Source organism: Orcinus orca, chromosome 5 (genome assembly GCF_937001465.1).
Source record: "Orcinus orca chromosome 5, mOrcOrc1.1, whole genome shotgun sequence".
Classification (NCBI taxonomy): Eukaryota; Metazoa; Chordata; class Mammalia; order Artiodactyla; family Delphinidae; genus Orcinus; species Orcinus orca.
This window is the reverse complement of record NC_064563.1, coordinates 74,491,145-74,516,517: the sequence shown is the minus strand read 5'-3', so window position 1 is coordinate 74,516,517 and position 25,373 is coordinate 74,491,145. Positions and strand designations below refer to the sequence as shown.

Sequence of the window (25,373 nt, the reverse complement as noted above, 5' to 3'; positions counted from 1 at the left end):
CCACCAAACTTAGAGTTTAAGAAAAACTTTCTGGTTCTTTTTACTCATCAGAATTACCTGGGTATGCAGAAGCTCTTCCTGAAGTTGGTCTATCTTCTCTTTGTCTGACACCTAAATGTTTAAAATAAATAATTTTATTGGAGTAGAATTAGGTTTATATAGAATATACAGTAAGTTAATGTTTTTAAAAAAGCATTTTTAAGAGTGAAAACTACTGGCTTTATATGGATATTTAGTCAAAGCAAATTTTAAATCAAATGCTTATTTAAGTAAAAATATCTTATTCATTAATAAAAATAGCTCATCAAAATTTTATATTAAGTGAAAACCTTAAAAAGCAACCATCTTCCTATTGCCATTCTAGTCATATATGGCTGGCTTGTTAGAAAAACAAGAAAGCAACACATATGGTTACTATATTCTTGATAGGTTATTTTGTACTCAAGCACAGGGACTTGGATGCTTGGACAAATAAGGCAATAATATCCTTACAGAAATGTTTTGGGAAGTCAGACACATGTTATCATTTACAGCTACTGAAAAGTTCATTGGTCATAGTGTATCTTTAAGCAAACACTATCCATTTCTATTCTGTAAGTAGGAAAGCGTTTAATAAATGCAAAGAACAACTTGCATTTTCAGAGCTTTAAGTGGAGCCAGATGCGTATTTTTAAATTCAGTTCCAATGCAAGATCTGCTAACCCATAATAAAGCGAATGCATCAGGAGCAATGAAGTTGAGTAAAGCAACTAAAATTGATTTCAACATAAAACAAAAGTAGGATAAAATCCACAGGTATTGGGGAAACTACTCCGAATTGTTATTAATGCTAATATTTCTAAGATAAAATATTCAAAACAACAAAAAACTTTATTCTATAACAGGCTTTCAAGTAGTCACAATTCCAAATATAAAACACAATCATCAACTGTAATTAAAATGATGTCATTTATGACAAATACATGTAACTGTACTTTGACTCCCTGGTGAGATGCCGAAGTTGCCATTCTCAGTCTTTCAAAATAATTATCTAATTTCTGATACTCAAAATGTTTAGAGATGATTTTATTCCACAGGAGACAAAAATCAAGTTAAAATTCATGTAAATCTTTATTCATCTTTATTCATTGGCTATTTAAGCAGTCAAGACATCATGGTAGTAAATATATATGAAAACATTCTAAATGATTTGCTTATTGAGGTAGACGTTAATAACTCTCATCCATGCAATAAAGTTATTTTGAGAGTTTAATTCCTATTTCCAAATAATTTATCAAAATTTCCCTCAAAATTCTTTTTTTTTTTTTTGCAGTACGCGGGCCTCTCACTGTTGTGGCCTCTCCCATTGCGGAGCACAGGCTCCAGGCGTGCAGGCCCAGCGGCCATGGCTCACAAGCCCAGCCGCTCCGCGGCATGTGGGATCTTCCTGGACAGGGGCACGAACCCATGTCTCCTGCATCGGCAGGCGGACTCTTAACCACTGCGCCACCAAGGAAGCCCCCTCAAAATTCTTTTAAATAAAAATGACAATACTTGTTAGAAATGATAGGTATGTATCATTTTTTCCTAAAAAGCCTATGTCTAAAAATTCTAAATTTGGTTTGGTAATTAGAAAAACGATAATATAAAACAAACTTTGCCAGAGACTTGTGGATATAAGTGTTTTTCATTTGACTATGTGTTTGTAAAATGGACAAGAATTATTAATCGTCTCCTAAAATGTGAGGAAACAAGCACGTTGGGGAGGAGCCCACAACCCAAAGAACAAAATCTTAAAGGCCAGTGAAGAAATAAATAATTCCATATTTTGACCATATGGCATGCCATCATACTGTAATAGTATGGTCATAAAAATTTTGTTATGCAGATTATATTCCCAATTCATTTTGAAAGTTTCTCTGATTTACTCTGTTCCGTTAACTATTCATCCAATGCAGTTAAATTAGTATGAAATGTATAAACAATATTAGTATAAACTGTTTTAGTTTTAGATGTGAATATTTAATGATTTCACGTAATATAAATTACAGTAGAAAATCCGACATTTCTCTATATCTGGGGCAATAATTAAGAAACTAATACAATTACACAAAGTTAGAATGTTTACTATAAGCCAAGGAATATAAAAGGTTACCTTGATAATTTGGTAAAATAAAAAGGATATATAAAGAGTTAAAATGATATAAGGTTATTAGAACATTACAAATACAATCTTTATGCTAATATTAGTATTTAGTACAATGACTGTTAAGATTTTCATAAATTTGAATTCTTAGGAATATTTAAATTTATCATGTGCGCTTCTGGCAAGACTTAGGAACAACTCATGCAGTTTTACCAATACACTTCCTATCTGCTTAGTTTAATGTTAAATTAAAAGATTAATGTTATTATATAAAAGACACGTGATGGTGGAATCAAGAATTAGACCTAGTATTTTCTAGGAAATAAAATCAAAACATTTAGGTTCACAAAATAAATATTAAAGATTAGTGATAAGATACTTTTACATATTTTCTTAAGAGACTAGTACATGCTATTGTTAGTCTATCATTTATTTGAGGTCTTAACTAGCAACCTGGGTATATTTTATTTTGATGCACTTTACTGGTAAAATTCAGCTACTTACAGTAAGTTCTTGTCCTACTGTTTAATATATTTAGTTTTCATTACGAAATTAATTTAAAACTCACCCTGACAGAAATGGGTATCAATAGTCTTGAAACCAGAGCTTTTCTACAATTCCAGGGCTGTAAAATTGATGGAGAAAGAGCGGAACCCTCTGCAGAAACAAGCTAAAGCTGAAAGAGAAAAACCTTTACTAGCTCCTCACAAAACCAAGCCTGATTTTTAAATTTTAAGTATCTCTTCCTACTAAGCAATTCTGGACATTCTGAAATAAAGAAATGCATAAGACTCGTAAAAATTTTTATGTATGTGTACATATTCACAGGAGGCAAACCTATCAATGGCAGTCTTAATCTGCTGTCTCTGCATGAGCTCCTTTGCTCAGATGATACAGGGTAAATCTATTAGCTGCTACTAATAAGACATAAATAATGAAGGCGTACTTATATTTTCAAGGTGTAATAAGAAATAATGGTCAAAAAGCAACAAAAAGTAGCTGTGGCTTTGTACCTCAAGCAAACCTCAAATGCTTAGAATGATAAAAATCTAATCAAATTAGGATTTTGGTAATTATGACAATGTAGGGCTGAAAAGTCATCTGTGTACTAACTATAGGGGGAATAAAGGGGAAGATACAGTAAGGAAACCATCTTTAAGGACAGTAAAAGAAATGATATTATTATAGAGGAGCATAAATTGTTTTTAGTCTCATTTACTTTCACACAAGGTAACTGCAAAGTGGGCAGGAACAAGCCCTGTTTCATGCTCTACTAAGTATGCCTTAATAAACAAAACAGATGGAGGTACAGTCCTGCCAGCTCTTTTACAAATGTGTAAAGTGAGGAATAAAAGGGTTACATGGATAATCCAATAAATATTAGGAATAGGAAGGATAACCGTAAGCCTGAGAAAAGGCTAGTAAAGTTGGCCCCAAATGAACATTAACCCTTGGCAGTGTAGAAAATAAACAATATTCACTACTGATATTGCTTAAATCATCAGATTCAACAGCACATCAATAATCTTAAACTGTATCTTAGAATCTTAAAATAGCAGATCTATAGGACTCATTGCAAATTATTTTACCATTATGAAAAACACAAGAACTACTAGTAACTAGAGCTATATTCATATTCCTAACTAACGTACCAAAACACAGTAGCTCCCTCCCCTTCTTTCTGTAACAAAGCTAAGGAACAGAGGGCTTAGCCTAAGCATCCAACTTGTTACAATATTTAAATGGTACTCTCAACAGCATGAGGAACAGAGAATGCTAAAGCACCATTTAAAGTAAGCCCTCGCTTGGAACTTCCCTGGTAGCACAGTGGTTAAGAATCCGCCTGCCAATGCAGGGGACAGAGGTTCAATCCCTGGTCTGGGAGGATTCCACATGCTGCGGAGCAATTAGGCCCGTGTGCCACAACTACTGAGCCTGCTCTCTAGAGCCCGTGAGCCACAACTACTGAGCCCACGCACCACAACTACTGAAGCCTGCACACCCTAGGGCCCACGCACCGCAACTACTGAGCCCATGCACTGCAACTACTGGCCCATGCACTCTAGGGCCCGGATGCTGCAACTACTGAGCCCGCGCACATAGAGCCTGTGCTCTGCAACAAGAGAAGCCACCGCAATGAGAAGCCTGCACACCGCAGTGAAGAGTAGTCTCCGCTCACCACAACTAGAGAAAACCTGCACACAGCAACGAAGACCCAACGCAGCCAAAATAAGTCCTCCCTTGGTTTAACACAAGTAGGAAAATAACTTGTTTTCTATTTCTACCTATGTTATTCATTCACTGAAAGCTAAACAACATACAGGAGTTGATTCCACAGCCATGGAATTGAGAAAAGCCAGGTAGTGATACTGAAAAAATAAATGAAAACTATGATGAGTATTCTCAAGTATTAACCACCACCAAATGCGACAGGGTTAGCCAGCAGAATTATTGCACTAATTATCTACAATATTGGTTGATTTCAATATCAGAACCTACAGGAAGCTAATTATATGACTGAATCTTTTTTCCTGAGTAAGATTTGCACCTAACTCCAAAATTTTTCTTATCTAATATATGTAACACAAATAGCTGATTTCAAGATCTTAGAGTATAATTTTAAAATCATTACATACAGTTCATTTGACTCTAGTCTCTTTAGAACATTAACCTGGGGATCTATACTATAGGATCATCTAACAGCCAAAAGTGTATCTTTAAGGATTCCTTGGTTGCTCCTATAACCAAACATTTGTATACTGTTATGCTGAGTTTTATCAGAATCTGTTCTTTATTGACCAGAATTATATCAAATTTCCAATGTTCAATCCTGCAGTAGACAAGGTGAAAATCTGTGCTGACTTTATTAATAAATGTGGAAAATCTTTATACAAATTTATCAAAGTGTCTAAGAATAACTTTGCCCCAAAGTTAAGTCAAAACAGTTTCCTTCTGTAAGAAATAAGAATTCTCTGCTGATTCATTTTAACTAAAACAAATACATTTCATTCTTTAATTTAACATGGTCATTCACAGTAACCCTTTTCATTTTACAAATGAAAACTTGGAGAATAGACAAGTTGGCTACAAATTTAAGATGACTCAATAACTGGACCAAGTAAGCTGCAATTCATAATTCTTATCTAAGTACAAATCCATGAACCCTCACAGATAATCTAATTTTCAGAAAATAAATTCCTATGTTTAATATTTTGGATTTACCTACTCTAGGAAAGTTGTATATCTCTATTATCTTTCATATTTTTACTTTGTCAAAAATAATTTCTCATAATTGGAGTCCATGAATGGATTAAGGTGACACGATCCTGGTAGAAACGGCTGATTAGTGTGAACATATCAGTAGCCCCCTTAAACCATCCATCACCTTGCGCTTCTGTTGGGCATGGCTCGTGCTATATTGGCCTGCGGCTCTGCGCGCTTCCTCTTCATGCTCTTGAATTTGCTGTTGTAAGAGAATGAGCTCACCAAGCAGACCCTGCCATGAGTTTACAACGAGGAGAAGAGGAAAATTGGGGAGGAGAACAATGTTAAACCAAAGGGCACAAGAAAGGAACAGATGTAAGTCAGAGAAGAATGGATAGCTTATAACAAAAATGGAAACTCAGTTATGTACCTTTAGAGCCACTATATAACTAGGTTCTGTACTACATTTCCATTTTTCTCCTCAGTAAAATTATGTCTCAGAAATATAAAACAGCATAGTTTAATAAGTGAAAAGGACAATGCAATAAGTGACTGCTGAATAAAACGAGCCAGATATATAATATCAACATACAGTAAAACCGAGACTAACTGGAATGCTCAAGGAAGGTGGCACTATAGTTAACTAAATGTCTTAGTAACAGAAAAACTGAGAAAACAAATACTTCAACCCTTATTTTTGAATTGCCAATACGAACTAGTGTACGCTCCTGACTTGATACATATGGGGGAAAAAACAAAACTGAGTTTTGAACAGTGTTGATTTCAAAGGTCTGAATCTTCTAATTCTCAACCATAAGTTTCATAAGACTAAATAGAGAATACATAATAGCTTAATCACTTATTATTATTCTTAAGTTTTCCTTGACATCTAATGTCTTCAATTAAAGACCCCTCAAGGGACTTCCCTGGAGGTCCAGTGGTTAAGACTCCAAGCTCCCACTGCAGGGGGCGTGGGTTTGACCCCTGGTCCAGGAACTAAGATCCCATATGCCACATGGCGTGGCCAAAAAGTAAATAAAGATCCCTCAAAACGTAGTTTTGAGCATCAAGCTAATCAAGGTTTTACATTAATTCATAATTTTACATGTCTACGCACAGAATCTTATTTGATTAAAATCTAAGGGTTTTTTTTTTTTTTGCAAATTAAAAAATAATGTTTGAGGTACTGTTTTAGCTTTATATAACATCAAATAAGTAGTTTGACTGAATTTTCACTTTTTATAAGCTGTTTTGACATTAAATAAAAATGGCCTCTGAGAATATAACCAAGGATATATCAATTACTAAAGCACAAGCTCAATAAAATAACATAATTAAGATATGGAGATAATATAGTTACTATGAAAATAAAAATGAAACAAAACCCAGTTTGGACCTGTGCACAAAATAATCATCATTTCTATGTTTAAAATTCATTCCATTTAATAATCATGAAATGTTCATCTGATGCAATGTATTCACTTGTGACATGAAACGAAAATACATGTCATTTTCTGTACAGTGTTTTTAATTGCTATTAGATAATCAACCTCAAGAAATGTAGGAGAAAAAACAACTAGCAATTGACAATGTCAGGAACCTTATATTTTCTCAATTAGAAACCCTAAAAAGGCAAAGTTCCAATGAATGAGGTCACTCTTTAATTTGTACAAGAATAGTTTACCTGGGAGAACAATTTTTACCAAGTTATAATAATAAAAAGAATTAGGAAAACTAACACTCATTAGGAGTTTCAAATAGCTTCACAGCTTTATAAAATAACTGCCAAAAATATTTTATTTTGTATAGTACAATTATAAAGTTTCTTAAAATGAAATATTGGTAACGTTACATTCAAATTTTAATTAGTAGACTCACCTGGAGGCTTAATAATTTATATAATCCAAAGATTTATATAAATAAAAAAGTTTACCAGAAAAGAAATAAATACAAATAGAAAAGCTGTATTACAGTAAAGCACTTTAAATTAAGGGAAATATTAGCAAACAATTAGGGGGATTTTTATTTTGTTTGATTCTTAGTTTTAATACATTAAGTTATACCAACATAATGAAACTGGTTGACTTACTATATAAATCAAAGGATGAAACTAGTTGATATTTCTTCATGGAAAGTAAGAGAACATCAAAGTGGCAAGTAACATAACTAAACTTTCAACATTTGTTTCCAAATTCAATAGTACAAAATATATTTATAAAAACCTGCGGTTATCTTTTAACATGTATCTTTTAAATAAACACTTTTATGGTCATTGATAAATCTATCAAAGAAATGCAATGCCAACTCACTACCCTCATCATTCCCATAATTTTTTATGTCCTTTTTTTTCATTTTTTGTATCACTGCCTTTCATCAAGCAGAAAGAAAAGTAATCCAACTCATTTTTATTCCTTTAGTCATTTATCATAATCACTTCTTCTACTCATCCAAGTGTTTAGATTTCTCAAAACAGTTCCCTTTTAAAGATGGCTTCCCATGTTGGCTTACACATTAGTGTACCTGTGCTTTAATTAACATAATACCCAGTAGTATAAGTTATAAAATGCTAAAGCAGTGAGAAAATATTCCACATTTCTTAACTGTGCTGGTCTATCAGGCACAGGATCCTTGTTTATTCATAGCTTAAACACCCCTCCCTAATCCACTGTTTGTATGTACACACAAAGTGTATGGTAAATATCTAATATCTATTACAAGAAAAACACCCTCTCTTTCTAGTGACACCTCACTTTCCTTCCAAGTCTGTTACTGAAGCACTTTTATGTGAAGGTAGTTGAAATTAACTGTTACCACCTAAAAAAAGTAGGAAGAAAACAAGAATTAGACACAGAAAAAGCTATATACACTACACTAAAAAAGGTTACCATTATCCAACTTTAGGCATCAAATCTCACCCTAAGCACAGCTGGATTAGCTTTTAAAGCTAAGGCTTGTGGAATAAGGAAGGGAAAAATGTGTGTGCCTCCTGTGCAAGATGAGGCATTTGTTCATGCCTCCTTACATGAACAGAACACTTTTACTCAATAAATATTTTCCCAAGTTCAGACATTCTTCTCTCAAGAAACAGCACATAATTGTTTTTTAAATGATATATATTACATTAAAAATGTACTAATTGTGATCTTTAACAATAGTTATTGTAAACAACCACAGATGAATACTCTCTAAACATCTCCTGGTTACTGCCAATTTGACGCTGCAGTTCTCATAGTCCCATATTTCATGTACAGTGTTCTCGGGTTTTTAAAAAAGTATAACGTCAGACCAAGAAAATCAGTGATAACTCCAGAAACCAAAATGTCAACTGAAAATGCTGCAAATACCTCTAGAAGTTGATAAGCTTGTTAGAAAATATTTTTTAAAATCTTGAAATTATGACTCATTCTTATGTGAATACATTTAAAATGCTATATTTTTGGGAATTCCCTGGCAGTCCAGTGGTTGGCACTTGGCACTCTCACTGCTGGGGCCCTGGGTTCGATCCTTGGTTGGGGAACTAAGATCCCACAACCCGGGAGGCATGGCCAAAAAAATAAAATAAAATAAAATATTGGGTTGGCCAAAAAGTTTGTTTGGGTTTTTCTGTAAGAGATGGAAAAACCTGAACGAACTTTTTGGCCAACCCAATACTATATTTTTAACAGTATTCTAAAGGGCCCATACCTTGTTTGTTTTTATACCTAACACACAGAATAAGGCCTGACACTTCAGATGTGTTATGGCCAGCACCTAGGATAGGGCTTGGCCCATGTCTGTTGCTTGAATGAATTAAATGATAACCTACTTTTACCTAAAAACGCACACAGTTTACAGCACAAAATCCAAATTGGGTTTCCTAAAAATTGCCTATTCTGTAAATAAGCTACACATCAACCCTACAGTCCATTTTCCCACTTATCACAATCCTCAGAACAGATTCAACAGGAATTAAGAGGAGGAAATTAATCAAATAACGTTAATATGCTAACTCATGGAATAATTCTAAGTGTTAGATGATAATAATCATTATTATTATCATTACATTAGTATTCATTTAGTTTTATCATGTGTCAAGATCTTGTGCTAAAGGGCTTTACGAAATGCTCACAATAACCCTTATCAGGTAGGGTTCCCCCTATTACTGAAGAGGAAACCAAAAACTCAGAGAAGCTAAGGAACTTATCCAAGGTCACACAGCTCAGAAAACAGGAAGGACAGTCTGAATACAGGCAGTGTGACTCCAAAGTCTACACCTGATACCTGTTAGCTCTACAGTCTCACTATTTTCAAAGTGCCTTTGACCCTTCACGTTCAATTTACATTTAAATAAGGAAAATGGTAAAACTGCAATATTTCGGAGGCCAAATGTAAATTACTCTTTAGAGAAGGAGTTGACAAAGTACAGTGGGCTACCTGAGTAGTCCTAGAGACCACAGGGCTTGCAAACCTAAAATATTTACCATCTGGCCTCTAAGGAAAAGCTTGCCAACCCGTTTATTAGTTTTAAAAGTAACTTGGGTCCAGAAAAGAACTTCGTGAAAGTGAAGACTTCTTTCCCCTTCCATTTAAAAAATATTCCTAGGCACTAAACTACTTTTCAAAGTTTGAATAATTCTGCTATTTCATTAGCTAAAAAGATCTATTTTCCTCCCTCCCAGTAATATATAATTCAGCCCAAGATATTTACAGCCAACTAAAATATGTTTATTATTGGATATCAGAAAGAAGTATGTCTTTCTACTTGAATTATTTAATTTGCTCCAACTGAGAAATATCACATCCTATTTGGACAATTTCTACAAATAATTAATTTCAAGAGTTGAACAAATCAGTCTATTACCAATAGTTTTTATCGATAATACAATTTCTACCAAATCCCCTTTGTTCTAAATTATTACCTAAAAATAGTGTTATGTACACAGTATATATTTAATGTTTTTTAAATGACATAAAAATGCAATATGCTTATTATTAAGGAATAAAACAAGTATCTAACCAAGTATAGTTGCCAATTGTTAGCTGCTTAGGAAACCTAAGTTTCCTGAATCTGCGGCTACTTGAGGGTGCTGGTTGTGAGAATTTCATTTTGCCACAGTTTACATTATTTGTTGCATGAGGAATCCCAGAAATGTTAAGTCCTACTTAAGCAACACTGCTTTGTTACAACTCAGAATTCCAAGTATAAGTGCTACCTTCACATTCTTGCTCTCCTCAATAGGTGTCAAATATTGAAGGCCAGGAGAAATTCAAAGGTAATCAGAGCAAAAGGACACATTACATAAAATCTTTGGGCCCACTCTTGTTAGCATTAATCAAATTTGCTTACTTTAAATCAGACTTTTACTGAGTCAAATCAACTGATGAATTGTGTTAAGAGTTCAGCATTATCCTAGGCGCTCTGAGAACAGAGATTTTGTGATAGAAATAGCCTATTGAACAGTAAGAATGAAAGCCAAAGTAAATAGTGTTTCATCTGTGAAATGTTTTAAATTGTTAAGAGAATAATTATTGGGACTAAAATGGTTATGGAAGGCTTCACAGAGGTGACAACTGAACTGGGCTTTCAAGATGAGTGGAAATTAGGCAGAGAAAAGGGAAGAGAGATATTTCAGAGGGTAGGTATAAAATAAGTAAAGCCACACAAATAAGAATTACAGTAACGTGGAAAGGAAGATAATTACTACTTAATGATTATTTTTAAAAGAGTAACAATACTTTTTATGATTTGGACTTCAAATATTTTCTATAAATTATAAATGGGCTTGTACCCTTCAGAATGACCATATTCCTTACTTCTATGAGATGTTTATGAGCCATCAGAAACATGATAGAACAAAAGCACAGATAATGTCTCATTTAGCAAATTAATTTTCACTAGAACACAACAATGTTACTGAATCTAAAAAAAGGAGATACACTAAGTGGTCCTGTCACCTATATATACTATGACTGATATACAGAAATCTACTGACTTACAAACCAGGTGAGTCCATTAATTCACTAAAAAAGGCTTGCCACTCCAATTCCGAATTTGTCTTCAGGTAGTTCTAAAGGTCTCCAGGTCTCAAGAATATTATTCAGGTCACACTAAGGGCTCTTTCTAATATTTTTCTATAGTGAACACAAGTTTAAAAATTTTTGACTAACTAAAAGCATTTACTAAAATGTGGTTTCAGTATTTTTCCATTTTTTATTTATCAAAAATACGTAGAACTTTTGATAAACATTACTGTCCACAAACTGAACGGATATAAATACAGGCAAAATCAAAGAAACTTGAGGTTTAGTTAGCCTGTGTAGCATTATGTGGGAATAGATGCTTTTTGACTTTTTGAAGACCTCAATCACAACTTTCCAGAACACCTAAAAGTCCAGTGACCCCAGGCTGGGAACCACAGGTAATCTGTCTATTGTGTAGTTCATTCTGCCTGACTCAAGTCAATCTGGCATCTGTGTTCCTGCAACGCCCTGTCACTTTCACTTCAGTTGACTTAGAAAGGTTCCTAATTGTCCCTCTACTTGCCAGCACTTTTCCAGATGTGTTCTCTTATTAGAAAGAACAAGTTTTCTTTTTACTTCTAGTCGAAATGTTTTTAATTTATTACTACATTAAAAAAATCTGATTCACATTTACTTTTACATTTCTAATAGAAATCTAGCCAGAAACTTTGGTATAAACCCAATGATCATTAAGCTAAGGCATGAACACCATTTTAAATCTTGGGGCTCTCAGACATCAGACTGAACCAATCAAAAAGGTATCACCTGAACTCTTGATGCCATCCTACCACCTCTGATTATTGCCCAAATTTTCAAATTCGATGCTTTAGAATAATTTCAAAAAGGCTTCTGCTTAAGGTCTCCCTTTCCATGCTTACATTCAACCATCAATTTACAGACAAGTTTCTTACAATCAGTTTATCTGCTTCTTGTCTGAGTAGTTCATTATTTTCAAATATCACAGGTAACAGTCAAGCCTTGAAAACATAATGCTGCATATTAATAGAATTTAAAACCACTAGTTGAGGTTGAAAATACTTTTTCTGTATAGTAAACATTTATACTAGCATTTAATACTATCTGATTTAACCTATAATGAAAACGGCTTAATTTATAACAAATAGTTGGAAATAACTGGTGTGTTTTTAATGGGCAAGATAATCACCATAAATTATGGAAAAGTTAAAAAGGAACAGTCTACAACAGCACTTATCTTCAAGCAAAGTAAATTATAAAATAAAGCAATAAATTTGCTCTCATGTCTACTGTATAAAATAAAATCTGTAAATATAAATTCCCAGAGATCTGTTCTCTTGTTTCTTCTATACTGCAGAGCTCTAGATCATTTATCAGTTACTACTCATTTATCACCTTAGCAGGATTTTAAGGGAATTATCTGTCAGGACCTAAACAGGATTCCCATTTACCAAAACAATCCTAGGCCATATCAGAAAAGAACAGAGATGCAAGCCTCCCTTAACTGATCTAGGCAACAAGAAATCCTGTCGCTCAGAAACCATACTACCATACTTGTAACAGGGGTTCCTTCTCCCCAGTTAGATTAGCTTTTCTCTGCACATTAAGTCTATCTGCATTAAGGGCTAAGGCCTTGGCTCAAAATAAGCTGTGCATCATAGGCTAATTTCTATTCAAATGTTTCTTTCCAGTAGCATGTATAGTCAAGGGTATCCCTTGGTTAAAATAATGCCAGTGGAAAAGGTTATCAAACATGATCAAGTTAAAAGGCAAACACACACACGTATACACACACATTTTGAAAAATGTTTTCTCCAAAAGATCAAGTTAAAAGACAAAAGAAAAAAAATCTTTTGAAATATAATTAAAACTTGATATATCATGTAAAAAGCTCAAAGTTGAAGGACAGGAAACAAGATGGAAATCTACACATAGGAATTACTTTCTTCCTGCTTCCCCAAAAAACATAAAATTATTTACCTCAATGATTTAAAACCATAATAACCTTCATCATTTAATTTTTAAATGTTCATATTGAATTTTTAAATGTTCATGGGAGTATTTTTTCCAGATATTTATTTATCTAGGTTATTATTTAAAAAAAAAAACTTCCAAGGAATCAGTTATCTTACCAATTTCAAAAGACGAAAAAAATGAAGAGTAAGACAATATCAGGTTAACATATTAATATAAATACACAACAATGCACGTTATTCTACATCAGCAATTCTCCTAAAAGTTTCATATGGGTTTTAATGCATGAATTGAAATTAACATATCCTAAATAACCCCATACATAATTTTGCTGACTAGCAATGTAACAGAAGTCTATTTATCCCTTAGTAACAAACTTCCTGTTCCCTTAATATTTCCCCTAACTGTATACTATGAAACATTAGTCCCTAGAAGGTATTTCATGGAAGAAGGGTTTTGTTGCTAAATAAATCTGGAAAACCCTGCACACTTTGACTTCTCTTAGAGATTCACAATGCACATGCATATATTAAGGTCTAAGAAATCCTAGGGAAAAGAAAAGAAGCCTGCTTGTTTTATTTATACCAGCTTTCCCCCACACATACTTAACAACAAAACCCTTTGTTGGGGACAACCCTGGAAACTAATATTTCACAGACATATTTGAGGGAAACTGGCTTCTCCAATTATATTTCCAGAACTGTTGAATAATACCTTGCATTTTGTACCAAGAATAATAACAATACCTCCACTGGATGCTTTTATGTTTGCTTCTCGGATGCTACCATTTTCAGATCTTCCAGGGTAGGTAAAAACTTTAAAAAATCTTTCAAGACTATCTACGTGAAGAATGCTCCTTTATACGTACCTTTCTATAAGGCTTGTCACTTTCAGACCCGGCATCTGTCGCTCTAAATGCCGTTTCTCCAGGTGAACCTTAAAGATAAATATGCAGTCCTTTAAATTCTCCAGTGAAGTCAATAGCCTAAACTAAATTCCAAATTATGTTTAGTCGGTTGAAAGATAAAAGGATTTTTAGAGCAAAAATCACTTTTTGGAAAGTATTCTTATTTTAAGGAACACAGTGGTAAGCTAAGAAAAAAATTTTCAAAACCATTATAGGACATGTTTAACTGATTTTTTAAAATATCACTGAAAATTACAATAAAAAATAAGGCAATCTTTGATAAGGATTATTTTACATGAGAGTACTTACAGTTCAGCCATACACTACTGCCATTACAGACCATATACAGTAAAAAAATTAAATTAAAAATGTCAACTGTGACAGGACAGATGAGACAAATTAAAATGACTTTCATTTCAATTATCAGGAACAAACACATCAGGTTCAAGAAAATATTTTGGTTAACCAAACTTTCTTTTTAATAGCTTTAATCTTATAATATAGACACATATTTAGGAATTTTAGTTTTACCACAAAAAAATTATTTTATTATTTCCACCTAAAGGATAATGAATTTGCCCAATATAATTCTGACATTTTAAAATTTAGCATAAGCAATATTATAAATTTGGTCTGCAATTTTATTTGCAGCTAGTTTATTAGATGCATTTAAAAGGCATGTTAAGATCAGCAAAAATATCTGTTTACACACCTAACAAGAGAAGTAGGTCAGAAGCTTCTATGACTTCACTAACCAATTTGTGACCTGTGAAAAATCAGCAAAGGGGGAAATAGAAATGTAAAATTTAACAATGAGCAAACAAAGATGTCTGAGACCTCAGATTTACATCATGATAGGGCAGAATTGGGCAAATACACCAGGACTAGCCTTAGTAAATTCTACTCATTATGGTCCGTTATAATTAAATTTGTTTTAAAATCACCAAATCGGCTCTAACCAGTTATGAACAGCAAACACATAGGAAGTGTCATCTACTTGTCAAGAACAAGTGATTTATTTTTCCCTCACTGACTAAAGCCAAGCATGTTTAAGTTCTTGCAAATTTTCATTTTCTTGGGCCAAACAAAAATTAAAACCACGGGGACTTCCCTGGTGGTCCAGTGGTTAAGACTCTGTGCTTCCACTGCAGGGGGCACAGGTTTGAACCCTGGTCAGGGAACTAAGATCCCGTGTGCCGCATGGCACTGCCAAAAAATAAAAATAAATTTAAAAAATAGTAAAACCACAGAGCAAAAAAACGTCGTGTTTATCCTTTTATCAAAAACCTGGCTTTTATTTGTACTAAATATTTTCATTTAAAAGATGGAAATAGGGACTTCCCTGGTGGTGCAGTGGCTGTGAATCCGCCTACCAATGCAGGGGACATAGGTTCGAGCCCTGATCCGGGAAGATCTCACATGCTGCGGAGCAACTAAGCCTGTGAGCCACAACTACTGAGCCTACACTCTAGAGCTCGCGAGCCACAACTACTGAGCCCACGTACCACAACTACTGAAGCCCGCATGCCTAGAGCCCATGCTCCGCAACAAAAGAAGCCACCGCAATGAAAAGCCCGCCTGCCGCAAGGAAGAGTAGCCCCCGCTCGCCGCAACTAGAGAAAGCCCACGCGCAGCAATGAAGACCCAATGCAGCTAAAAATAAATAAACAAAATAAATAAATTTATTTTAAAAAATGTTAATTTAAAATAATAAATAAATAAATAAAAGATGGAAATAAACAAATGAATACATTTTAAGTATTCTTCCTCTGTGTTTCCCGACATTTTAAATGAGATCAAACACACGTCCTTCCTTACCTGTGGTGAAAAAGTCCTTCAATAAGCTGAGGCTTTCAACAATCTTGTCAAAGTCAGGTGCCAATTTTGCAAGGTCCTCTGAATCAGGAAGGGCTTTTCTAATTTTCTCTGGAGAAGAGAAAAGAAATAGTCTCAAAATAAGAATTTGACTATTGAAACATTCATACAATTTAAATAATTATATATAAACTTAAATTTTTTTTCCATTTTTCTCCCTATTCCAACTATAACTGCTACGTATATCTGAAACAATGTGTTATTCTGATGATCTTCTACAAGCCATGAAAAATTTTTAAAAAAGACTCACCAAACATACAGTTTAGAGGGTTATCTTTGATTTATAAGTTAAATGCCTTGAGACAGAAACACTGTATAAATGTTAACACTGGATTGGAAACAGAAGTATTTTTTGGGAGGAAGTCACAGCAGAAAGGCAATGAATCAAACAAAAAAGAAAAATCCTTTGTAGCACCTGACCTGAATTCAAAAAAAAGTGATGAAATCCCAGTTCAAGTTTAAGAACAGAATTCCATTACTCTTCTCGCTCCTTTTGTATTCCCTAGGAAGACTTACGCTTGTTACCACTTCAAAAAAACTGTCTCTGAACTCAAGACAAGCCATTACTTTATTATTGCTAGCTTTACTTATAAAGTGATCAAGTATTTATTTTTGTTTACAAATACTCAACAATTTTGTCAAAGTTTGGTACAACTTTACAGTGTCTTCTGAATTAGGAAGGGCTTTCTAATTTTCTCTGGAGAAGATAAAACACAAAGTTTCTCAAAATAAGAATATGTATTAGGTCTTATTCTAAGTGCTATAAAAGCACTAACTTGTTTAATCTTCATGTCAATGCTACAAAACAGTTCTCATCAACCACATTTTACAGACGAGGAATGGGGCACAGAGGTTAAGTAACAGGACCTGCACATACAAGTGGGGGAGTCACGTTTAAGCCTAGACAGTCTAGCTTCAGAACCCAGGCTTGCAGTCACTACAGCGTGGGATCAGTGAATGCATACCGTTAAAAGCTCTTCTCATAAACGTTAGAAAAGTAATTTGAAGGAGTGCTTTTCCTGTAAATATCTTTGTCAATGCAACAATTTTATCTTTAAGACAGTGCTGTGAATAGTGCATGCAGAGATCAAATCCACCCCCATATACACCTAAGCTAAAGTCTAAAAAATGTCTACACAAAGTCTTAAAAAAGAGACCTGAGGAAAGTAATTTCATCAGAAAAAGAATCTTTTTCTAAAGATCACCATGAGTTACTGGCAATCATAACTACCAAATATACTTTTTTTCTCATCTATCTATTATTTGAAAAAGGGAACAATGAAAGACTAACAGGAGAAATTACTCTGGACACTAGCAGGCTTTTAAGGAATCTGGTTACAAAAAGTAGAGGTAACCAAGGTACTCAATCAAAGGGAGCTAGTTAGGTGAAGCACAGTGCATCTGTTCTGGGTAACATCATACAACATTGAAAATGATATTCAAGAAGGCTACTCGGCAGAGTAGAAAATACTGACAAATGTGTTAGGTAGCAAAAAACAAGATAGCAAAGTGTATGTTCACTATGACTATATAATTCTTAAAAAGGAAAGTAAAATATTAACCACATACACAAAATAGGTACAATTAAAAGAAACTGATCCCTAAGGATAGTGGCAGCTGTGTTAAACTGATGAACTAGTGGATGATATTTTTCTTACCAATTTTTTTTCTGCTATTCTATTACTTTTATCATTAAAATAAAACTGCTACAACCAGCCATCATCCAAAACTCTACAAACATCGTGGTGTGATGAATTGGGAGACTGGGATTGACATATATAAACTAATGCGTATAAAATGGATAACTAATAAGAACCTGCTGTATAAAAAAAAAAATCTACAAACAATAAATGCTGGAGAGGGTGTGGAGAAAAGGGAACCCTCCTGCACTGTTGGTGGGAATGTAAATTGATATAGCCACTATGGAGAACAGTATGGAGGTTCCTTAAAAAACTAAAAATAGAATTACCATATGACCCAGCAATCCCACTACTGGGCATATACCCAGAGAAAACCATAATTCAAAAAGACACATGCACCCCAATGTTCATTGCAGCACTATTTACAATAGCCAGGACATGGAAGCAACCTAAGTGTCCATCGACAGATGAATGGATAAAGATGTGGCACATATATACAATGGAATATTACTCAGCCATAAAAAGAAACAAAACTAGTTATTTGTAGTGAGGTGGATGGACCTAGAGTCTGTCATACACAGTGAATTAAGTCAGGAAGAGAAAAACATATACCATATGCTAACACATATATATGGAATCAAAAAAAAAAAAGGTTCTAATGAACCTAGGGGCAGGACAGGAATAAAGACGCAGACTTTATTCTGCGACGCAGAATAAAGACGCAGACATAAAGAATGGACTTGAGGACACGGGGAGGGGGAAGGGTAAGCTGGGATGAAGTGAGAGAGTAGTACTGACATATATACACAACCAAATGTAAAATAGATAGCTAGTGGGAAGCAGCTGCATAGCACAGGGAGATCAGCTCGGTGGTTTGCAACCACCTAGAGGGGTGGGATAGGGAGAGTGGGAGGGAGGCGCAAGAGGGAGGGGATATGGGGATATATGTATATGTATAGCGGATTCACTTTGTTATACAGCAGAAACTAACAGACCATTGTAAAGCAATTATACTCCAATAAAGATGTCAAAAAAAAAAAAAAACTGCTACAACCTTAAACTTAGAGTTAAGGAGCTATCTCAATACAACTATTTCTCTTTCCTAAAGATACAACCAAGAAAAGTATTTTAATGTTGATACAAACCCAAATCGATATACTCATCAATCTCCCATACAATGTCAGGCACAATCCATTTATAGTCACTAAGGTCAGGTATCATGTCTTTCCACTGATCAAAAGTCTGAAAGATAAGAAAGTATGCTAATCAAATGATCTGAATGCCATATAAAATATTAAAAAAAACTATTTAAATTTATTTTGTTAAAACATGCTAAGCTACTGAGAGCAATGTATTATGTTCAGAATTTTTAGAAACAAAGTGGCCTCTGCTCTTCTAAAAGTAAATTAGCAGACAAGCATATAAAACATGTAAATGCTCCTTTACTAAATACAGAAAATGGAAAAATTCAAAATGTACTCCTATTTCAAATGGGTTTCATGATTTGGCTTTAAACAACACTGAGGAATACAAAGAAGACAGACCACGGATCAGGGTACCCCGCCTTTGGTCCCAGAGCTGCCACAAAGTAGTTGCATGAGCATGCCACTTACTTCCCTGCCTGTGCTACTAAATGGCAAAGCTGAAAATCAAACCTAAGTGTTCTTACTCCCAGACCAGTGCTCCTTCCATTAGGCCATTTTCATCTCTTATAATAACTAAGATTCAGAGAGCATTTTCCTATTAGCACCATTAAAACAATTTAGCACATAACAGAGACACACAATAAATGTTTAAACATCTAATTACCTTCTACTGCACTAAAGAAAAACGACACATGCTAAGAAACTTTAAAACAATCATGCTGGAATAACTGGAAAAGCAGTAGGAAAGTTAACCTCACCTTTTTGGCTGTATAGCCACCCCCAACAGCAGATCCGAGTATGAGATACCGAAGTTTTAAGAGTCTTGCAGCTAATCTCGCTGGCCAAAAATTTCTGTGGGGCTGGTAGCCATATTTAATTGGAGAAAGTTTCAGTTTACGTAAAGGAAGGTTAGTTAGAGAGGAGAACTGCTGAAATGAGGTCCTGAAGTGGGGTCTTTGAAGCTTTAAGATAGGATGATGCGAATGATAAATACTTCGTGAAACCAGATGCAGTTTTTGTAGTGGTAAGCTTCCTTTTGTTCCAGAGCTGTGTTTCACTAAGGACTGGCAGACCTCACTGAAAGAAAAATAGGTGTGGAGGAAAGATCAGATGGGGAAACAATGCAAAGGAAACGATATAAAAGAGCAATATGCAAAAGGGAAAACACACAGGCACACACGACCAATCACACTGTGTCTTACGATAGCCCACAGTTACTAACCATTTACTGTGTGCCAGGCACTGCTGCAGCAGGAGCTAACTCATCTGATCCTGATGATAATCCTATGATAAAAGTACTAGTATCGTCCCCATTTTACCAACGAGGAAAAGGCGGACAGACATAAGTAAGTTGCTGAAGGAGTAAAGGAAGGATTCAAACCTAGGCAGTGGGACTCCAGAGCCTGTCCCCTAATTTACTATATGTGGGCTATGATCCTGGTCCAAGAAATCAAAACTGAAATCAAAAAAGGTAGAGACTTATTTTATTAACTACTGACAGCTATTTGCTGTCAGTAAAGTTGAAAACAAAGTATCTTTGTATAGTGACATATCCGAACTAAACTCATCATGGTAATCATTTTGAAATGGTATAGAAATACCAAATCACCATGTTGTGTAATAGGAACTAACACAGCGTTGTAGGTCAATTATACTTCAAAAACAAACACACATAGAAAAGAGATCAGATCTGTGGTCACCAGAGGAAGGGGGTGGCAGAAGGGTGAATTGAATGAAGGCAGTCAAAAGGTACAAATTTAGAGTTCTAAGATAAATAAATACTAAGACTGTAATGTACAACATGATAAATACAATTAATAGGCTATATGTTATATATGAAAGTTAAGACAGTAAATCCTGAGAATTCTCATCACAAAAAATATTTTTTTCTATTTCTTTAATTTTGTGTCTGTATGAGACGACGGCTGTTCACTAAACTTACTATGGTCATCATTTCATGATGTATATAAGTCAAATCACTATGCTATACACCTTAAACCTATACAGTGCTGTATGTCAATTATACCTCAGTAAAACTGGAAGAAAAGATGTGCTGTAATAGCAAAAAATGTTACCACTTAAATATCTAATATTAAGAACAGAAATTTATAAACTATGGTACATAAACAAAAGAGAATACTAAGAATACTGTGTATAGCCATTAAAGTGATAAATATGAAGACCATGTAGATATACGAAAAGATTTCATGTAATGTTAGGCTAAAATGGTGGTATGAAAATAAATGTGAATTATGGATGCACCTATACAAAAAAAGGCGTGTAAACTTTTACTTTTAAGCACAGAAGTTCCAGTAGCTTATAACATCTATTCTTTGGCCTCTCATCTATGTTTCACAATCCTGAGATGGTCCAGGAATGGAAATTAAGGAAAAATTAACACCTCATGTACCTGGCTCCCCAGAAAAAGAAAGAAAGAAGGGGGAATACCCCAAAGAGAAAAGAATCTAAATGCACATGTTACTATCTGAACTCTTCCCTCCTGTCCTTCCTGGCAGAGAATGAAAGTCTCCTACCAACAAACATACGCCTGATTATCTTATTCAACACACCGTCATAGTGCTTACTATGGGCCAGGCCCCATACTAAAGAACAAATTTTTAATTCATTTAGTTACATGGGAGTAGAAATATCTTAAGGAAAAGGAATCAAGGAACATTGAAATAATGTTGTGAAGACGGACAGTGAGGGGAAAGGGGTACCTAACTGCCAGGCATTATGACAGATGTTTACACAAATGCTACTGTTAACTCTCAGAAAAACCCAGTAAGGTAAGTATCCTTATTTGACCAACTTGCTTTTTTTAAACTGTGTCTTGCCTAAAGTAGAATGACTAGTGAATGGTGGAAAAGGAATTTGAATATATATTTCTATATATTAGGCCAAACTAAAAATCAAATGTGATGCAAAACAAGGCTCCCCGACCCCAACCCCAGAAATCATCTATTCACACTCATCCATCATCTCCTTTTAATCTATGTACTGTTTCCTAGCATGTTATTATTTTTTCAACAAGTTTATGCAAATATTTATTGCACCTAAATAAGTGTTGTCCATTGGTCTTCTGACATGTCTATGAGCACATATTTAGACATATATGTCAAAGAATGTTTATTTATTAAAGAGTAAGAATTAAATGTACTCCTTCATAACATGCATAGGAACTACATCAAAAGACAAACTCCAGAACTTGGGGCATCTGACCTTACACATCTCTACTTCAGCAGGCAGCTAAACTGTGCTATCAACATAAGACATTTTAAGTCATGACTACAGAGTCAAAAGTAACTTTAGAAACAATTTAGCCGACAGCATCCAATTGAATAAACAATTATCAGTTGATAATTAGTTGGTTGGAAACTCAATTTTTAAAGTTTTTCCTACATATCTTAATTGCTCCAACAAAGTACGCTATTTTCTGCAAAGTCTTTTCTTATTTAAAGAAAATTAGATATATTTCCCCAGTAAATACTGAGAAGTAGAAATAAAAAGGTTGTAAATAACTTAGTTCAGTACCAAGGGCTGTGGATTTACTGAGAAATTAAAATTCCATGACATTAGAAGTAACTTATTCAATTATTCTAATTGACTGAAACTTCAACTATTGTATGCCATTCAGTTCTAAATTTAGATTCAAATTAACCTTCACAAAACAAATGGATCCCCTCTCTTATACACACTATAAATTACACCACTTAAAAACGTTCCAAAAAAAAATTCAAGACAGGTGTTTAGAGACTGAGTTAATTCAGGAAAACCAAGTTTTTCCAACCTTGCTTGATGTATGTTACTTCTCATCAAATGCCTGCAACAATGAGTTAAACCTGAAGATATCTAAGGATACTAGAACACAGCTACGTGTAAAGATTAAAGTCAAATTTAATTTCATTAAAATGCACATAGTAACCCATAGAAATGTAAATACTTCTATGATTTTCGGTTTAGGATTAACACAGACCAGGGCAACAATAACACAGTGATTAGAAAGGTGGTGCTACATTCACCACCTCACATCCAAAAAGCAAGTCTCCCTTCCTAAACACTGAAAAAAGCTGCTATTTAGAGAATATCTCTAATCACCATCTCTGACACTACATGTATGCGTCACCGCTCCAGATCTGACTCCAAATCATGTTCACTCAGCGTACTAAGGAAAGAGGCAAAGTCCCCTTCACCCCGAGAGAGAAGCTCAGGTACCTGCAAAAGCAATGTAAGCTGGCATGGAGGCAGAAGCCAAAGACAGTGAGAATTAAGAGACGCGGCAAGGGTGACACATGGTTAGAGTCATAGAGCCCGGACAGAAACAAGAAGCCACCAGAGACAGAGATAACAGCGAGGACAGAAGGGTGAAAGGGGCAGGCACAAAAGGACAATAGAAAAGGCCAAGACTGAAAAGCGCCCAGAATCTTCCGAGGGGCATAGGAACACGGACAGGGGCCAGTACGGGGGACAGCACCTAGGTAAGCCTAGTCAGGGCTCCTGTCACTCCGGGTCCTCAAAAATATCCCGGAATCCTTCAACTGCTCTCTGCTTGGCCTGAGAGTTACCTGCACATTCTGTATGTCGTGATGGGACAACCTCGTTTTCTGGAGGCCCCGGAAATAACGGGGCCAGGTCGGAGCCCGCACTTACCAGGCCACGGCAGCCCGGCGTAGTCGCCACATCCCGCCAGCGAGGAGGTCACACAGGCGCCGAGGCGGCCGGGGGGAGCCCCTGTGTCAGCCCCAGTCCGGCTCCTACTCCAGGAATGACCGAAGAAGAGGCCCTCGGCAACAAGGGCACAGAGCAGCCACTGCGGACCTCCCAATAGCGAATGGACTTCCGTGAGAGCCTGCTCGGCACCCGTACTCGGTCCGTCGGGCAAACCTCCACCCCACCCCTCTTCCTAGGAGGGCAGCACAAACGGTCCGGGGGAGGACTCACGCATGCGCTCAAAGCCTCTGTAGGAACCACAGTATTTTCCCCTCCCCTCCCCTCTTCCCTCCCTTCTCTCCACCCTGCCCCGACCCGCCCGTCCCTTTTTGTTTCCAGAATGGAATGGTGAATTCATGCCTCTCTGGTTAAAGACTTGGGGAGGGGAGGGGAGGGGAGGGGTCGAGGTGTGGGGCAGGGGCTGAAGGGCGAGAAGTACGGAGTGATAAATTCTTACTGGGTGGCTACCATTTGGAAAATTTGGTATTGCAGGAGCATAGAGGAAATTTTAGGGAATACAAAATGAATACAGTACAGGGATAGAGTAATAGAACAGAGTAATGAAAACCCACGGCTGCCCCTTTGCCCTGCTCCTTTGTTTGGCCTCTTTGTTTACGAAGTACTTTCATATTCTTAGAGCAGTCTCCGGAGGCTGGAGAAGTACTGGACAAGTTAAATGCTTTAGAATCTCTGAAGGTCAGATCTAAAAGGGGTCATGAGTTAGGAGACCTAAGGGCTTGGGACAAGCTTGTGCAGTTTATAAAGGCGTCAAAAATGATTTTGTTCATTTACTCCTTAACCGGCTTTCATCTGGCTTTTAATCACACTAATTTGTTGAAATTGCTGTTGTCAAAGCCTCCAACAATTCCATATTGCCAGTGGTCACTGGACCGCTCCGCGTTCAGCTCAGAATATTGGATCTCAGCACACTCCTTAATCGTCTTCCCTCTCCTGGCTTTCAGGACATCACATTCACCTTTTCTCAAGGACCTGCTACTCCCCAGTCTCCTTTGCCATTTCCTCCTCCCAGCCTCTAAACGTAGGATCTCTTGAGATCCTGGACCCCTTCTCTTCTCTGTCTTCATTATCTAAGTAGTCTAAGTCAGTTCTATGACTTTAAATATGCTTTTCCCATTCCAACTCTTATCATTTTATGTGGAAACGGAGCCATACAGGGTATGTGGCTTGTGGAAGGTAGTGAAGTCAATTAGTGGCCCAATATCAGAGGGCTAGGTATGCCCGCTTCATTTTAAGAACTCCACCCCCGGCACATGCTACCCACAAAATTCCTTTCCCGTAATCATCAGACTCATAAGACAGTGTGCATCCATTCACAGTAACACCAAATATAGACCCAGCCTATGGTAGTAAACTTCCCAAATGAAGGACTCTGGGATTTTCTTTATTATATTTAGTGTGGTGACTGTTTTAATGGCAAGTACAAATGGGAACTTGCTATACTGATCTGTACAAAATGTAGGTTTTCCCAGGATTGTAGACTTATGCAAAAATTCCTTTGTTACTGTTAATTCCAGTTGTTTTATGGGAAAAAAAGTGGAAACCAAATAATGGCAACTCCTTCCATATATGGGTTATCTTTACATCTTACAAAGTCCTTGTTTTGTGATTCTATGTCTAGGCATTTGACCTACTGAATCTGTTCTCCGAAAAGCTGGGTTCTCCTCTTGGTGGGTGTCAAGCCAAAAGACACAACTAAGCCAAAGTTCAGGAGAAGGAAGTATTTATGCCTTGCAGTAAGTGAGGAGAAAACTGGGAATCTCCCAAAGCAGTGATTCCTCCAACAGCAAAATTTGGGA

At 35.7% G+C, this 25,373-nt stretch overlaps 1 protein-coding gene across 6 annotated transcripts in view; it reads right to left on the bottom strand.

Annotated features, from left to right (window-relative positions):
- Positions 1–23,715, bottom strand: part of OPA1 (OPA1 mitochondrial dynamin like GTPase) — a 96,754-nt gene extending 73,039 nt beyond the window's left edge. Inside the window, exons 1-8 of one of the 6 annotated variants that reach the window (XM_012536361.3) lie at positions 23,497–23,715; positions 19,605–19,923; positions 18,847–18,943; positions 16,005–16,112; positions 14,899–14,952; positions 14,148–14,215; positions 5,511–5,621; positions 58–111 (exon numbers count right to left, since the gene is read on the bottom strand). In XM_012536361.3, coding sequence (XP_012391815.1) covers positions 58–111; positions 5,511–5,621; positions 14,148–14,215; positions 14,899–14,952; positions 16,005–16,112; positions 18,847–18,943; positions 19,605–19,923; positions 23,497–23,528 — 843 coding nt within the window. In that variant the 5' untranslated portion in view covers positions 23,529–23,715. Of the gene's footprint in view, positions 1–57; positions 112–5,510; positions 5,622–14,147; positions 14,216–14,898; positions 14,953–16,004; positions 16,113–18,846; positions 18,944–19,604; positions 19,924–23,411 lie in introns of all 6 variants that reach the window. The other 5 variants (XM_033403722.2, XM_033403720.2, XM_033403719.2 and 2 more) reach the window with 5 other exon arrangements.
- Positions 23,716–25,373: the final 1,658 nt, after the last annotated feature.